General features: G+C 34.7%; 3 protein-coding genes across 3 annotated transcripts; all 3 read left to right on the forward strand.

The window, feature by feature from the left end:
• The first annotated feature begins 1,434 nt into the window (after window positions 1-1,434).
• LOC120206548 (actin-depolymerizing factor 7-like) lies at window positions 1,435-2,213 on the forward strand. The gene is made up of 3 exons (XM_039206171.1): window positions 1,435-1,473; window positions 1,594-1,859; window positions 1,983-2,213. The coding sequence occupies exons 1-3, from the start codon at window positions 1,471-1,473 to the stop codon at window positions 2,137-2,139; spliced, it is 426 nt and encodes a 141-aa protein (XP_039062102.1). The 5' UTR covers window positions 1,435-1,470; the 3' UTR covers window positions 2,140-2,213.
• Window positions 2,214-6,126: 3,913 nt separating this feature from the next.
• On the forward strand, window positions 6,127-8,760 carry LOC120206533 (20S-pre-rRNA D-site endonuclease nob1-like). Its single transcript, XM_039206162.1, has 5 exons — window positions 6,127-6,500; window positions 6,772-7,867; window positions 8,015-8,183; window positions 8,353-8,472; window positions 8,585-8,760. The coding sequence occupies exons 1-5, from the start codon at window positions 6,161-6,163 to the stop codon at window positions 8,735-8,737; spliced, it is 1,878 nt and encodes a 625-aa protein (XP_039062093.1). The 5' UTR covers window positions 6,127-6,160; the 3' UTR covers window positions 8,738-8,760.
• Window positions 8,761-14,859: 6,099 nt separating this feature from the next.
• Window positions 14,860-16,775, forward strand: LOC120206705 (heat stress transcription factor B-2b-like). Its single transcript, XM_039206285.1, has 4 exons — window positions 14,860-15,048; window positions 15,397-15,735; window positions 15,829-16,303; window positions 16,340-16,775. Exons 2-4 carry the CDS (start codon window positions 15,472-15,474, stop codon window positions 16,546-16,548), a joined length of 948 nt encoding a protein of 315 aa, XP_039062216.1. The 5' UTR covers window positions 14,860-15,048; window positions 15,397-15,471; the 3' UTR covers window positions 16,549-16,775.
• Window positions 16,776-17,050: the final 275 nt, after the last annotated feature.

Below are 17,050 nucleotides of genomic sequence, written 5' to 3' on the forward strand. Positions count from 1 at the left end.
TTATTTATTTTTTTGGATAATTCAGCCTGTATTATCCACATCAGCCTAGAATATTCCTCCATATGCACAGGGAGAAATCACACTAAAATAAAAAGTGATAAAATATTATCCTTTGTAGCAAGTCCATTCAATATATTATTTTTCTTTTTCTATAGAAGTGGTTAATTTTATTAAAAAGATAAAATATTCAAAATTAAAATAAATATTTACGATCATAAATATAAATTAATTAGGACATTTTACTATAATCATTAACACAAAAACTAGTCACTTAAGATCACAACTATAAAGGAAAAGGTTAAAAACATAACTAAAGAACTCGAACAAAATATAGATACAAACACATCTGAATGCATCGGCAAACGAACCACAAAAAATGATAAATCTATTGAAAGATCACCGACACACCGCAAATCAGAATCGAGCGAAGCGAACAAAATAGTCACGAACGCAAATACCATTTCCAAGTCCAATATGAGGATCAAAAACAGGAAAGATCAACATGACAACAAATAAGTTTCATCTTAATTAATCAAGTTGATGTCAAATACAATCCTATAAAAAATATAAACTAAAATAACGGTTAGTGTCATAAAGACAGAAAAAAAAACGTTTTACAAAGACAGAGAACAACAAAATTATAAAAACTAAAAAAATTAAAAAAAATAATAATAATAAAATAAAAACTGATGATTACCGGTGGTAGTCGATCAGTACCAAGGCTGATGCCACCGTTGCAAAGATTGAAAAAAAAAATTAACGGCGCAAATATTGAAGATTTTAGATCGACCATACATTCAACATATGATTTAAATTAAGTATTTGTTAATCTTCGGAGTTTTTTATTTAACATTATAGGGGTAATGGCTAGGGAGGGTTATCTCACCTAGATCTAATAGGGGTATCGATTTACTTGTCGTTTTCTGTTAAAAATTTGATAGTTATCTGAGTTAGATAAACGTTAACATATTGACTGTAATATGATAAAATCTGATCTCAGAATATCAAAAGACTATCTTATTCCAGTCAGCATGTTTTTGTCCAGCTTAGACGATCGTCAATTTTTAAAGAAAATGACGAGTTTAGCATATATGAATAGTTGAGATACCATTTTATAACTTTTAATAGTCGAAAGACTCAACAAAGCAACACTCTATATTTAAAGAATCATTTTGTAATTTTTAATAGTCGAAAGACTCAATAAATCAGTGCTCTATAGTCGGGGGACCATCCGTGTACTTTACCATAGAATTAAAACGTAATTTGAAACTTTATTTGAATTAGTAAAAACATTTGTAAACCATTCCATATTTTCATCATTTGACCCAACGCCTTTCTATATTTAGATTAACTCATTTACCCCGAAATTCAAGGTCCTCATTCTTTTTGTACTCGCAACAATCATTCATCCTCTTGCTACATCCTTCCCCTCGACACAAAGCTCCCTTCCTCTCTCTCGTACGTGACGAAATGGTACGGATTCAATACGACGTCGTTATTCTGTTTTTTTTATCGAATTCGGATGGATTATGTTTCGATTTTATTTTTTAATCGAATAAATTCTAATCGAATCTGATCGAATACATGTAATAGGCGAACGCAGCCTCGGGAATCGCTGTGGACGATAATTGTAAGGCCAAGTTCTTGGAGCTGAAAGCAAAGAGGAACTACAGGTACATTGTGTTCAAAATAGAGGACGCGACTCAGCAGGTTGTGGTCGACAAGCTGGGCCAACCGGACGACAAATATGAAGACCTAATCGCCAGCATGCCCACCAACGAGTGCCGTTATGCCGTCTTCGATCTCGATTTCACCACCAATGAGAACTGCAACAAGAGCAAGATCGTCTTCATTGCATGGTAATCACACATCCCCCCCCATTAATATGTACATCTACGATCTATTTATCTCAAACGACTTAAATTTATCGAGCTCGATATCGACCGATGTTCCGAGTTACTCGTCTTACGGATTCGTTGTAGGTCTCCGGATACGTCGAGGGTTCGGAGCAAGATGGTGTATGCAAGCTCTAAAGACAGGTTCAGGAAGGAGCTGGATGGTGTTCAAGTCGAGTTGCAAGCCACTGATCTGAGTGAAATGAGCTATGACATCGTCAAGGAACGAGCCATATCTCATTGAACCGGTTTTATCGAGTCTAATTCTTCAATCGGACAAGAATTTGGTTGGGTTTTTTTTATTTAAGTACGAAATTTTTGAAGATTTATTAATTATGAACAGAGATCACCACACTCTTATTTCCCTTTCCTTTTTCTTTTTCTTTTTTTTCCCATTTTAATCCTACTTTCGATTGTTTGTGGGGGTGTTTTTACGTACTGATCTTTCTTTGAAGAAAGGTGAATTGAATTTGAACGAATAATATTGTGTCCGTATCCATTCATTTATTAAAAATATATATATATATATATGAATATATAGATACAAATACGACACAATCGTTTTCGTACAATCAAATTAACAAAACCAACATGCAACTATCACTAAAGATGTCATACACTTTTATATCATGCAAATATGCATATTAAACATGATTCCATTATCATATAATCATATCGGCAACACTTATACAAAGAATTCTTATTGGATCAATCGAGACTTATTAATTTTTTTAAATATAATTAAGAAATATCATAAGTTATTCGTATCTATATGTACATCTAATCATATTACTTTTCACATTATTTTGATTGTTTTTGTTAAAGTTGTCGATTTATGTTTATATTAAGCTTTATATAGTATTAGTAGATTTTGTATAATACAAAAATTTGATCAACTTGTTCGATAAGCACTTCTAAGTATAAAATTTGACTCAGAGGCTTAAATTGTGTTCTGGTCGCAATTGTGGTTGTGTTTATCGCGATTGTGACAATAGCAAGTGTTATTGAGATAATTACGAATAATATGATTGTATAATAATAATTTTAGACGACATTTTTATCATTATATTAACAGTCACGCGCTATTATGATAGAGACCACTATTTAAATCTATGATATGAGACGATTGACGGGTAAGACTGTAAACAAGCCGAGTCAAGCTCAAGTATTGTTGAGCTCGACTCGACTCGAAAACTCTGAAATGAAATTCAACTCGAAAACTCGCGAGCCTAAAATTTTTAAGCTCGACTTGAACTTGAAATCATGAATTGAAACTCGTAAAAGCTCGAAAAGGCTCCAAAAGAAGAAAAAAATATGAACTCGATTAAAGCTTTAAACTCAAAATCGAACCTGAACATTAAATACATGAAAATCTTATACTGCATTTAAAAAAAATCAAAACATAAATGTTAATATTATTAATAATTTGTTTAAAAAAACAAAAATATTATATTTTTTAGATGCTCACGAGCTTTTCGTGTTCAGTATCAAGTAACTTGTTTCGGCTCGTTAAGAACTCGAGTCCAGCTCGAGTCGAATCCATTCGAGTCAGATATTTATCGAGCTTTAACCGAGTCGATCTCGAGCAACTCACGATCTATCTCGTCTTATTTACAACCTAATAGACAGGAAACCATGCTTGACCACCAAGTGTTTGATGAAAAGGATGGAGTTATTGGTTGAAGATGACATGGTTTTGTCTTTGAAAAATGTCTGACTAAGATTTCAATGAAGATTGGTTAACTGTTAGAAGCATAGACAGTAACAATGTCGATGAAGCTACACGTAGCTATGGTGGCATGGTGAAATTAATAAGATTTTTGAATTGTTTTAAATTAAGATTAAATTGATTGAATTTAATTAAAATTATTATAATTCTAATTTAAAATAAGATATATTATTATTTTAATTAAATTTTTTAACTATTAATGATTAAAATAGAAGTAAAATCCAACATCAAATAAAATTTTATTTAAAAAAAATTGTTGGATAATAGAACAAATACTAAAATAGGTGAATATTAAATAGATAAGTTATCCAAAATAATATGATAAAATATACAAATGGTCCCCAACTATATGGTGTTGTTTTGATGAGTCCCCTACATATTAAAAGTTATAAGATGATTCCCTGACTATAGAGTGTTGTTTTGTTGAGTCTCATGACTATTAAAAGTTATAAAATGGTCACTCGACTATTCATATGTTCCAAATTTATCTTTTTTTTATTAAAATGTTAGCAGTCATCTTAGTTGGATGTTAGCATGTTGACTAGGACATTATAAAATCTGATCTCAGAATCATTTGAGTTATATTTTGTGGATCGAATCTCCACTTACATTATTTTGTCGAGCTATTTCTTAAAAACATTATGTCGTCGAGCCAATGCTTGAAAGCAACGGCAATGTCAGTAAACAATATTAAAATATGATTTTATCATATCTCATTCAACATGTTAACGTCCAACTGAAGCGATGGTCAATTTTTAACATAAAAAGACGAATCTTGAACATATAAATAGTCGTGTGACCATTTTGTAACTTTTAATATTCGGAGGATTCAACAAAATAACTCCCCATTGTCGGGATCATTTTATAACTTTTAATAGTTAGAGTCTCAACAAAACAACACCCTATAGTCGAGAGATAATTTGTGTAATTTAATAAACTTAAGGGTAAACTACATAAATGGTGATCAAACTTTCAGGGTGCTTGCATTTTGGTCACCAAACTTTTAAAACTTACAATACAGTCACCGAACCCGTTAGTCTCATTTGACGTGGCACATTGCTGTTATTTTCCAGCTTAATAAAATAATCCTTTTAACCCATTTCAGCACCCTAAAAAAGTTCCCTCACCCAGAATTGGCTGAAAACCTTAAAAATCAAATATCCCCTTTTTTTTTTATTCTCGTATTCCCTAAAAATTGACTTCCGAAAGAATGAGTGGTTAGCTGATTTTGGCCCTGTTCTTCACATGTGCCACGATCAAAATGGCCTGGAGCATAATTGTGTAATGGTTAATGAGATGGTTTCTCCCACCGGGGATTGGAATTGGGAGATGTTTTGCGCAAGGCTTCCTCAGTCGGTTCTTCTTGCGATTGCAGCAGTTAAACAACCGTTGCTGCGATTAATGGTGCTCCAGATTCAAGAGGAGCTTCACCAATGATTCCCCATATTGCTACCTTCCCTAATCGAAACTGGTCTGTATCGTTTTGCTATGTCTATAGAGAATGTAATCGTGTAGTAGATGGTTTGGCCAAAATGGCATGGAGTTCACCAGCTGGTTTTCAGGTTCACGATTGTCCTCCAGACGTTGTTGCTGAACTTATGGAAGAAGACCAATGGATGAGAAGCGACTTAACAAGGAATATGGGTGCAAACAATGAACACGAGGATACTACTGGAGTTGGAAGAACTTTATAGCTGCTATTTTTGTTTACTTATTCCATTTCAGTAAAAAAATAATAGGAACATGTCGTGTCAGATGAAACTAATTGTAGGTAACGTCAGAGACCTTACTGGAAGCGAATTTAAAGTCTGATGACTGTATTGCAAGTTTTAAAAGTTCGGTGACCAAAATGCAAGTACCCTAAACGTTCGATGACCATTTATGTATTTTACCCTAAACTTAACTATTATTTGAATAAATTTAAAAATACAAGGACTCATATTTGAATAGATTCGAAAAGATTAACTCCTCATTCGATCAAGCAAATACTTATATCTTTATTTGAATAATTTCGAAAATGATAAATCTTATTTAATCAATTTGAAATGTTAGATTCTAGTGTTAATAGTCCCTAACGTTGACGCCCCTAAATAATTCCTACATGCAACATTTAATTTCAGGGTAAATTACATTAATCATCACTGAACTTTACTATCTCTCATATTTCACTCACTTTACTTTAAATATGTTCAATTATTCATTGAACCAATCATCAGTGAACTTTACTTATAGATGCAAAACGATGTCGTTTTAACATCTTTAAATACTTAACGGCCGAGTGACTAAAAATGCTAATTATGTTAAGTTTAATGAGAAAATTGAATGGATTTAAAGTAAATTGAGTAAAATAGGAGAACGAGTAAAGTTTAGTGATGATTGATGTAATTTACCCTTTATTTAATTTTCTTTAAACGACACCGTTCGGACAATAAAAAGGTTTCCCTCCGTCGCATTTTCTAGGGTTTTAGACCCTGAACTTTGAGCTTCGTTGTCAAAAGAGATTCCAAGCTTCAGGCTTTCTCTGTAAGCAAAAAGAATGGAGGACTACGTAGGGCCAAACCCGAACCCGAATCCTGCTCCATGTTGGAGCAGCATTCTAAAGAGCCAACCGGCAAAGCCTCAATCTCGAAACCAAACAACGGAGCCGAGCCAACTCTTCGTGGAAAGCTGCAAATCCACGATGGGGATAGCGGTGGCCGTGGTTGATGCCAACGCCATTATTGAAGGTGGCGAAAGGCTCAACAACAACTCTGACAAGTTCATCACCGTCCCCGAAGTTCTCGCCGAAATTCGCGACCCTGTTTCTCGCCACCGCCTCGCCTTTATCCTTTTCTCCATCGACTCAATGGAGCCCTCTCCCGATGCCCTAAATAAAGGTGCTCGAACTTAACATCAAATCCCATCTCGATTTTTGTATGTTTTTTGGTTATGTTCATCATGGATTTAAATTGCGGTTGCCGCCGCATTGCTTTCCTTGTAGTTGCAGACAATAACTGAAATGGAGGCTGTTATATTGCTCTCGGACTGTTATTTAAATCCCTGATGTTCATTAGTATTTGCTTTTCGCTTCTTGGTGTAGAATATTAATTGATGCCATTTTTATTCTTACCTAATTTGTTAATTGGATGTTTTATTTGAGCTTTCTAGTTATCAAATTTGCGAGGGCGACTGGTGATTTGCAGACTCTTTCGGATGTTGATCTCAAGTTGATTGCCTTGACGTATACATTGGAGTCGCAAATTCATGGAACGCATCATCTTAGGGATGCTCCACCCCCTGTTCATGTTGTTAATGTAAAGAGGCTTCCCAAAAGGGACTTGCCTGGATGGGGCTCTAATGTCCCCAATTTGGAAGAGTGGGAAGCGCTCGAATGTGAAAACGGGGATGGATTGAATTCTAACTCAAGAATCCTTCCATTGAAAGACTTAAATATGAACATTGTCTCTTCGGATAACCGTTCCGAAGGTGGATCAGTGGAAACAAAAGGTGAAACTCATTCTGAGAATCAGGAGGATGCTGATCAGGGTTTTAGGAGGCCTAGGCGATATTTACCCCATAAAAAAGAGGTAAAAATAGAAGGGAAAAAGATGGTGGCTGATGGGATTGATGCATCTCAGGGGCAGTTTGATGATAACACTGATGATTGGAAACCTGCTGTTAGTCGAAGTACTCATAGGAGATTCCTTAGGAGGAAAGCTAGGCGGGAATGCTATGAGGCGTTAGTGGAGAAAGATTGTCAAGAAGTTATGAAGAAAAGCATAGAGAAGAACAATGTTGAAGATGCAAGTGGTCCTGATCAGCTGTTGCAACGAAGTGCCGAAGAATTTCATAATGGAAATGGGATTTCTGTGCAGGCTGAGCAAGCAGAAGTTGACGTGGGTGATGGGGATCTTTCATCAATCCTAAAACAAATGAGGCTGGAAGAAGATTCAGTGATTGCTCTTCATGAAGGAACTGAAGAGGAGACTGCCATGGAGGAAGCTGTGTTAGATGGTAATGTAAATATTGCTGTTGAAGGAGATGGTGAAGAATTAGAGCAGTTGGAGTTGTCAAGTCAGACCAATGAAACCGAACATGCATCATATGCAGATGATGTTAGCAGTGAACAGAGCTGGATGCTGAGGTCCTTATCCGAGTCCACCGTGGCTTGTGTAACGGGGGACTTTGCAATGCAAAATGTTCTTTTGCAAATGGGTTTACGATTACTAGCACCTGGTGGAATACAGATTAGGCAGCTGCACAGGTATATCACTAAGGCATATATAACTACTAGTGATGGTCGGTAGACAGTTTTACTTGTTCAAATGTGAACCATCAATTCAATTATAGCATGTCAAAATTAAGTATTTCATGCATATGTGCTTACTCTTGAATATGTTTCTGTTTGTAGATGGGTATTGAAGTGCCATGCCTGCTATACCGTGACTGCTGAAATTGGAAGAATTTTCTGTCCCAAGTGCGGGAATGGAGGAACATTACGAAAGGTAGCTGTTACTGTTGGTGAAAACGGAATTGTTTTGGCATCCCATCGCCCAAGAATTACATTGCGCGGTACAAAGGTAAGCTTGTTTGCATAATCATCATACATAAAGGATAACAATCACTTTCTGAGTGGTTCCACCGATTTATTAAATTTTCAATTTGATCTTGCAACGGTCTTTAGGTGTCTATTCTTTGGGTTGTTATATGATGAAAATATTATACGATTGTGTTCATTGCTGTGTGCAGTTTTCTCTGCCTTTACCCCAAGGTGGAAGGGATGCCATAACCAAAAACCTCATTTTGCGTGAAGATCAACTTCCCCAGAAGTTCCTTTACCCTAAAACTAAGAAGAAGGCAAATAAACAGGTTTGTCCCATCATTTTTTTTAATAAATATAAGGCGTAGTTTATGTTTATGCATCTATATATTTGTTTCATGTGTTAATTTATGATGGGGAGATGTGTTGGTTTTGATATAGGGGAACGTTGATCTCTTAATGGCTGGGGACACCTTCACTCACCATAGTGATAAGAGAGCACCTCTTCAGCCTCCAGTAAGAAAAGCATTAGCAGTCTTTAGTGGAAAGAGGAATCCGAACGACAATCATTACTCACGATCAAAGCAAAAGTAACTACTTCTAACTTTTATATTTTTGATTCGAGATTTGAGAACTAGTAGACTAGCTCCTTTGCATATGCTTCGAGTTAGACATGATGGTTTTTCAACTAGTTCCTACGTATTTTTCGATCAAATCAGTAATGTTTTCACGAATGTTTGATTTATGTGAGATTGAAGTCGTCAAAAACTAGAATAATTTTTTGATAAATTTTTTGTCAAGTGAGATTGTTATGTATTCATTCAAATGCAAATGGATAGTCATGTTGGATTTCGGTGTAATGCAAGATTAAGCTTATTCAGGTAAGATTATAAATATGGATCAAATCTTAACCTTTAAAAGTATGAGAGAGATAATTATGAGAGAGATGTAATCCTTTCGGATCTATGTTTTAGAGATGAATTCTCCATGGATATTGGAAGAACTTTAGTGACATGCTCGATGAAATTTCATGTATTTGAATAACTTATTATCTTTATTTTTATAGTGGATCTTTTTCTTCCCCCTCTGTTGTCTGATCAATGACGAATGCAAGGGTTGTCTAGAGTGCGCGTGCGCGTGCGCGTGCGCGTGCGCGTGTGTGTGCGTGCGCGCGCGCGTGTGTGTGTCTCTGTGTCTCTGTGTTGAAAGGCCAAATGTTACTTCTTTGGCAAGCAACATTTCCAAAGATCAGAATGACAGAGAACTATACGAAATCTGATGTTACAATGTGTTGCTCTCAATTCATGATGAAAGAGCAAGTGATAGAATCTTTTTTTTAATTATTTTTTTATTAATCTCTTACAAGTGATAGAATATGTTATAAATATTCTCAATTATTTAATAATAAACGTTTAAATACTCTACAGTCTATGGTGCTCAAGCTTGAAACATCTTGAAATAACAATCATTTTTTGAACAATTGAGATAATTTGATTTGTGCAATTTATTTATTTTTTTAAAAAATAAAAACATGTAATAAAGTTGAAGCTCGATATTTCCCATCCTTTCCGTGCCTAAAATTAGTAAAAGTTTGGAGACGACTAGGAGTGCTTAATGAGTTTAGCAGCTAGTGAGTAGTTTGAATTCAACTAGGTCAAAGTTCGGTAAAAACTCAATTGAGATTGACTCGACTCGAACTAGACTTAAAACCTTAACGAGTTGGAGTCGAACAAAGTCTAACTCGACTAGATAAATTTGCGAGCAGCTCGTTAATATTTTTTTACATAATTTTTTAGTAGTTATCTAAAAAATCTATTTCATACACTCAAAAATCAAACCTTATTTATTATTTTAATATATTTGTGGATTGTTTCTTTAGAGTTTAAACTTTAAAATTACTTCATATAATGTTTTCATTTTTTTTGGTTAAATTTATTAATTTATGTTTATATTAAATTCTATAGAGTATTAGTAGATTTTATCTAGAAGAAAATAAGGTAAAAATTTCAGTAAGCTTAACGAACATCGAGACTAGCAATGAGCATCGAACTTAACGAGTAACGAGTTTAATGAGTTTAACGAGCAACAAGGTTTCTTAATGAACACGAGTCGAATAAAATTTTAACGAATACCGAGTTGAGTAACAAATTTTTTTAACGACCACGAGTGGAGCATTACGCAACTCGCGACCAACTCGTTAGATAATCAACTCTAGTAACGGCTATCTACCTCCAAAATAAGTCTAAAAAATGGAAAATAAACTCCAGTTAAACTCATCACAAAATATATTGTCCATCAAGTTAGGCAGACAAACAACTGAAAACTACGGTTTCACTAATCCCACCGGAGACCAAGAACTCGCCACCGTTTAATCGAAACGGCGGCTGCAGCTCCGTCGTCTTCCTCTCCTCCTTCTCCATTCTACTGCTGGCCTTCTTGTCGGGTGGCCGTTTCGCCGCTTTTTTCTCGATCCTTCGACGAATAACATACTCCTCGGGAATAAACACGTCCATTTACGATAGCTTATCGATTCCCGGAAAATTTGAAACGAAAACGTAGAGCTTGAAGGTGACGAAAGGAAGAAACTTTGGTGGAGGTGTATGAAAAATACTGGTAAAATTTTTGGAGGGTTGTGTATTTATAGCCACAGGAGAGGAGATTGAGGGGAAACCAGGGGCGTTGGTCCCATGTTTTTTGGCATAAACAAGCTACTTTGACTTTCCTGGTTCTAAGGTTGTTTTTCAAGAAAGCTATCGACTCCACACCAGACACAGATGCAAAAGGAGAATGACGTTGGGACAACAAGGGCACGTGTTGAACCCCAAGTATGATTGTGACACCAACAAAGATTCTCCCAGCGGTGTAAATGAATCGAGCTTCGGTGAATAAGGTTACGTTCATGTTTGTTTTTTTATTATTTTTTAATTTTTTAAAGTATTCATGTTTAGTTCGTGTTCGTTTAAATTTTTAATATCATGTTCATGTTTATTTATTATTTTTGAAGGTGGTCATGTTCGTTTATTTATTGTTCGCGAACAAGTTCGTTTATATGTTTACGAACGTGTTCATTTAGCGCTCACGAACGTGTTCATTTAATGTTCGTTTAATATTTGTTTAGTATTCGTTTAGTGTTCATTTATCGTTTGTTTATATGTTCGATTTTTAGTTTTTCCTTTTCAAATCATGCCACCCGTGCTTAAACTCTTTAAAATTTATAGTTTAAATTTCCATTTTTATCATGTGTTCAATTAAGTTACTTCTTTCACTAATATTTAAAATGTAAAAAAAGGTAAAGGAAAACTGTGTAAACAAGCCGATAAATGAGCTTAACGAGCTCATAAACGAGTTTATTCACGAACATAAACGAACAAAACACACATTTGTTCGTGTTCGTTCTTTTATTAAATGAACTTAAAAAATATTGTTCATATATTTATTTAGTTTAACAAACAAATATTATACGAACAATTCATGAATTGTTCACTTAATGCTCTGTTCATTTACATCCCTAATTCTCCCACCCTTGACAAGGTGAACCATCTTGATTACAACCATTTCATTAAATAATACACATTTTCTATAAGCCATAAAGTTTCCTCGCTGATACAAACTATTAATCTCTAGAAGCTAAAAGTACTTCTAGATTCGATCAACGGTGTTTGTAGGGTGTATTTACAATATCAGTAGATTAAGAAACTTTTAAATAAATATCATTTTGACATCTAATAATCACTCCAAACCAAGAGTTTCGTGAGACACATTGCAGTCCGCTCTCAGCTCACCTAGGCAGTAACAAGATTTACCAAGAGCCTCGACAGTTATACTGGTGGCAGGGTATGAAAAGAAAAATGTTTGAGTTCGTTGCTAGATGCTTAGTATGTCAGTAGGTTAAAGCGAAACATCAAGTTCCCTCAAAATTACTTTAGCATATTTAGATATCTCATTGGGAATGGGACAGGGTGATCATGGACTTTGTGATTGGGTTATCGATAACCAGTCAGAGACACGATGTAGTTTGGGGCATAGTAGATCGTTTAACCAAATTTATATGATTATTAAAATTTAAAATCATTGCACGTAATAATATTGTTAGTTTTTTTTTATTAAAAACAGTAATTAAAAGAACAATTTCATATATAAATTGCAACAAATAAAAAGTTGATGTGTTAATTATTGGGTAAAAATAAATAAAGTTTTTATTTTTAAGTGTTCAAGCTATCCAACAATGGGCTGTATATGTTTAGCGTGGGCCTCATCTTGGAAAAGACACTTTACAGACAGTCGTGATTCTTGCAAGAATGCAAAACATGGAAAATCATTACTATTTTATTTTATTTATTATCTTTAACTAGGGGTGTGCAAATCCGAGTACCCGGATTTTCGTGTACCCGATTACCGGATATCCGAAATATCCGGGTCAATGATTTATCGGCCCGTGTCTCGATCCGGATGTTGCGGTACCCTTTTTTTCATTTTTAAATTATTAATTTAAATATATATATATATACACAAATTTAAATGTTCGAAACTTCGAATTACATACTCCAATATCCGAACATAAAATTTAAAAGTTCGAAATAAAAAATATAATAATTCATAATATAAATAATTCATTATATATATAACTAACCGGGTACTCGGGTAACCACGTATCCGAAAAAACACAATTTTGAGACCCGGGCCCGACCCGGGAAATGTCTGGCCAGGTACCCAACTCAGTCGAGTAATTTTTTTTTTATAAAATTACTCGATTTTTTAATGTTCAGGTTGACGGGTTAGATCAATCGAATCGGATATTTTTACACACCCCTACCTTTAACCGTAGGACGGATTCACATAGAAACGTGGGATTCTATGGATTTTCAAACACATATCTCGTGATCATTGCCTCTTGATTTTGATGGGAAAATTTTCTAACCCTTAAACGGAAAGAAACTTTTATCAATTCTTTTACTTTCGTCCAATTCTTAAGTTTAAGATATTTTTCAATGAAAATAATATTATATTCATATTCAAAATTTAAAAAAGGAAATGAACAATAAATTTTGGAGTCTAATAATCGACGACGACGATTTGATCATCAATGACATTGGTGGAGGGATGGTGCCGACGAGAGATTTTTTGTCAAATTTAATGGTAAAATTGATATTTTATCTAAAATTTAGGGGTTAAAATGATAATTTATCTAAAATTTAAGGTCTAACTAATATTTTATCTAAAGTTTAGGGATAATATTAAAAAATAATCTCTTTTGAATAATATGTGCTCGTCATTAAGCTAACATGAGTTCACTGTTCAACGACTAAAATATAATAATCAATAATGTAAATGATCAAAATTTAATAAAGCAATAACACCTACGACTAAAATTTAAATTTTTAAAATTTGGTGAGTAAAATTTTATAAATGTAAACGGAAAGTACGGATGGCAACGAGTCATGTTAGGGTTAGGTTTTTTGTCAGCCTGCCCAATCCGAAAATATATATCTTCCACTGAACCCAATCTAACTTAAAAATTTTATATCCTCCACCTGACTCGATCCGAAAAATATATATCTTCACCTAAATTTGATCTGACTGATTATTTAGAGTATTATTCCTACCTGATCGATATAAAATAAGGAACTTTTCTACATGGTTAAGAAAAAGCTTGTAAAATCCGACAACCATACTAATTCCGACGCGGAGAGAGACAAGGTGACCACGTTGTAATAAATCCATCCTTTTACTGTTTTACCAGACAACTACGTGATGAAAGAAGGAACGGGAAGTTTCTCGAAGAGACCATAATTAAAAGAATAAAGGATCAACTAATTTATTGGTCAGTCAACTATTAGGATATCTCTATTATGGCCACTACACTAAAGTTGTTTTTCAATTAAGACATTAATGTTGGCAAAATTGACCAAACTAAAGTTGTTTTCAACTAATACATTAATTTTAGCAAAATTGATCAACCGAATCACTAGAAAATAACTGGTTAGTGAAATTATTGACATGGAAGTTCTAAAATTCATATAATAATATGTTTAATTTTCATTATTTATATATTTTATTAATTTTGTCCTAGTTCAAGATAAATCAATTGATTCGACCCTTCGTATATAACAACTTAATCAATATAGTCTTCATCATAAATTAATATTTTATGATCAATTTTGCTAATGCTAGTGTCTTAATTGAAAAAAGTCATTTAGTGATCAAAATAGAAACAATATAATAATATGATGACCATTAAGTGAATTTACTCAACAAATAAAAAAAAATAGAAAATGGCACCCTCCTTCTGCTTCTGGCGCCTTCCTTTCGTTTCGGACAGTGCGCGTGGGTCCCACGTACTTATCCTCTTCTCTAAGTATTTTCCTTTCTTTATAAAAAGAGTAAACTACATGTTTAGTACCTAAACTAATACTTTTATTCCGTTTTAATACCTAAACTTTCAATTTTTCAAAATTATACTTAAAGTTTACTTTGTGTTTCATCTTAATATCCCACCTTTAAAAATTTAGATACTAAAAATGAAACAAAAAGTAAATAAAGGGTACCAAAATGAAATAAAAAGTAAACATTCGATATAATTTTAAAAAAATTAAAAGTTTAGGTTATAAATTAGAATAAAAGTAATAATGTAGATACTGAACATGTATTTTACCCAAAAAGAAATTACTTTTAAAAAACCTTTTTTATTTCCCTTTCCTTCTGGAATCCACCGTCTGTCTCTCTCATTTTCTCTGCCTTTTCCCCTTATCATTTACTCCGCACTGAACCTTCTAGAATTAACAACAAAACCTAACCGCCGTCGGCGCGCCATCTCCATTCCGTTTACGACGTTGAAACGGTTTCTGAACGAATGAGCCACTTTTCTTACTTGTTTGGTTGCTTGGAAAATTCTCGCTTTCTTTCAGGTAAGAATTGTTAGCTTCGAATACCCCTGTAATATCTTATTAATTATTTCCAGTTAGATTTAAATACTTTGATATGGTTGATGATTTAAGAAATAAATGAAGTAATGTTAATATATTTGTATATAATTATTACTTAGGTCAAAAAGATTACATGGTAATAAATTGTTTATAGTATTTGGGAAATTCTGAGTGTTCTAATGAAAATGAAATAAGTTATGCTAGACTGTATGTTCAGCTAGAAACATCTGAGTAGGAGTATTTATTTTCTTTCTCGCACTTTCTCGGATACCAAACGGCTTGTTATTTTTTTACTCACTTAGTCTAATTGGGAGTTTAATTACTGACCAGTTAAGGCACGCCGGAAGAATCTGTATAGCCGGAGAAATCTTGTTTTCTAGGGTTCGGATATCAAAAACGAACCACATGACCACATTACCTGCCGATCAACCAGGCGACTCCCCTGCCGGTGCCGGTACTGCTATTGAGTCGCCACGATCCTTACCTACTCCGTTCCTTACCAAAACCTATCAACTCGTCGATGATCCCTCTGTTGATGTGTTGATTTCATGGAACGATGATGGATCGAGTTTCATCGTTTGGCGCCCTGCTGAGTTCGCCCGCGATTTGCTCCCCAAATACTTCAAGCATAACAATTTCTCTAGTTTCGTCCGCCAACTCAACACATATGTAAGCAACTAAGCATTAGATGTAACAATAATTAGCTTAATCAGGTTTTAATTTAAACGTGTAAATAATTATTTTATTTTCTTATTATTTTAGGGTTTCAGGAAGGTAGTTCCAGATCGATGGGAGTTCGCTAACGATTGTTTTCGAAGAGGCGATAAAGGGCTTCTGCGAGACATTCTACGCCGGAAAATAACTGCAACCGTTGTTGCAGCTTCTGGGACGGTGACCGTGGCGGCGGTTCATTGTACTAAGGTATCGGCATCACCGTCTAATTCGGGGGAAGAGCAGGTTGTTTCGTCGAGCACGCCTCCAGTCGCCACCGTTTTACAGCGGACCACGAGTTGCACGACGACGCCCGAGCTTTTGGAGGAGAACGACAGGCTTAGGAAAGAAAACGTACAGCTGAGTCGGGAGTTGACTCGTTTGAAGGGATTGTATAACAATATTCTCACTTTGGTAACGAACTATGCTTCGGGTCAGTCGGAGAATCATCGGAACGTGGGGGAAGAGAAGGCGTTGGATCTTTTGCCGGCGAGTGCGGCGGTCGATGTTGGATCGAAGGCGGCGAACGATACGGAGGATGGGGAGCAGGAGGAGGTGGAGGTGGTGGCGGAGGATGCGACGCCGATGTTGTTCGGAGTTTCCATTGGGCTGAAAAGCATGAGGCGAGAGGGTGAGGATGAGGAGTTCGACAATAATCAAGTGCAGCGGCAGGAAGTCAAGTCTTGTTCTGAAGTTAAAGGAGAACCGTCGGATGTAAAGACGGATGATCAGGCTCCACGTGTCTGGAGCTTGGGAAATGATCAGATATGACTGTAGATCATGGGGAATGATGAAGATAGGAGCGTTTTTCGAGGAATCACGTGCCTGGGGCGGTGGTGCTCTGGCAATGTGGTATTATCCGTTTCGGACTTCCGGGTCAGGTGGAGAAGGGACACGACCTATTGACCCGTTTTCTGAGAGCTAAAACGAAGGCATTTAGGTGGCGTTTGGCTCGCTGAAATGTTTATGAGGGAATTAAAATCTATTGAAATCTTTCAGGAATCGAAATCATTAGAATTTAATTCTAGTTGGAATGAAATTGAATTGGAATCTAATTTTATATTATGTTTAGTTCGCAAATATGTTAGATGAATTTGATTTCAGTAATGTAAAATAACAAGATTATTTTTCTTTTTGTTATGTTTTGTTTAATTTTAGTTTGCTTTATAAATTACATGTTAAATATATTATAAAAATTAAAAATTAAAAAATATTAATTTTTAATTTTATTAATTGATTATTTATTTTAATAAATTATAAAAATTATGTTAAT

Source organism: Hibiscus syriacus, unplaced genomic scaffold (assembly GCF_006381635.1).
Source record: "Hibiscus syriacus cultivar Baekdansim isolate YM2019G1 unplaced genomic scaffold, ASM638163v2 tig00013960_pilon, whole genome shotgun sequence".
Lineage (NCBI taxonomy): Eukaryota > Viridiplantae > Streptophyta > Magnoliopsida > Malvales > Malvaceae > Hibiscus > Hibiscus syriacus.

What these genes read in the sequence shown, in the direction of transcription:
- LOC120206548 (XM_039206171.1), top strand. An exon ending in AAGATCGTCTTCATTGCATG is followed by an intron (nt 1,860 to 1,982) that starts GTAATCACACAT and finishes GATTCGTTGTAG; the next exon opens with GTCTCCGGATACGTCGAGGG.
- LOC120206533 (XM_039206162.1), top strand. Translation starts at nt 6,161, where the DNA reads ATGGAGGACTACGTAGGGCCAAACCCGAACCCGAATCCTGCTCCATGT. An exon ending in CAGATTAGGCAGCTGCACAG is followed by an intron (nt 7,868 to 8,014) that starts GTATATCACTAA and finishes TTCTGTTTGTAG; the next exon opens with ATGGGTATTGAAGTGCCATG. An exon ending in TTACATTGCGCGGTACAAAG is followed by an intron (nt 8,184 to 8,352) that starts GTAAGCTTGTTT and finishes TGCTGTGTGCAG; the next exon opens with TTTTCTCTGCCTTTACCCCA.
- LOC120206705 (XM_039206285.1), top strand. Translation starts at nt 15,472, where the DNA reads ATGACCACATTACCTGCCGATCAACCAGGCGACTCCCCTGCCGGTGCC. An exon ending in TCCGCCAACTCAACACATAT is followed by an intron (nt 15,736 to 15,828) that starts GTAAGCAACTAA and finishes TTATTATTTTAG; the next exon opens with GGTTTCAGGAAGGTAGTTCC. An exon ending in TGTTGGATCGAAGGCGGCGA is followed by an intron (nt 16,304 to 16,339) that starts ACGATACGGAGG and finishes AGGAGGTGGAGG; the next exon opens with TGGTGGCGGAGGATGCGACG.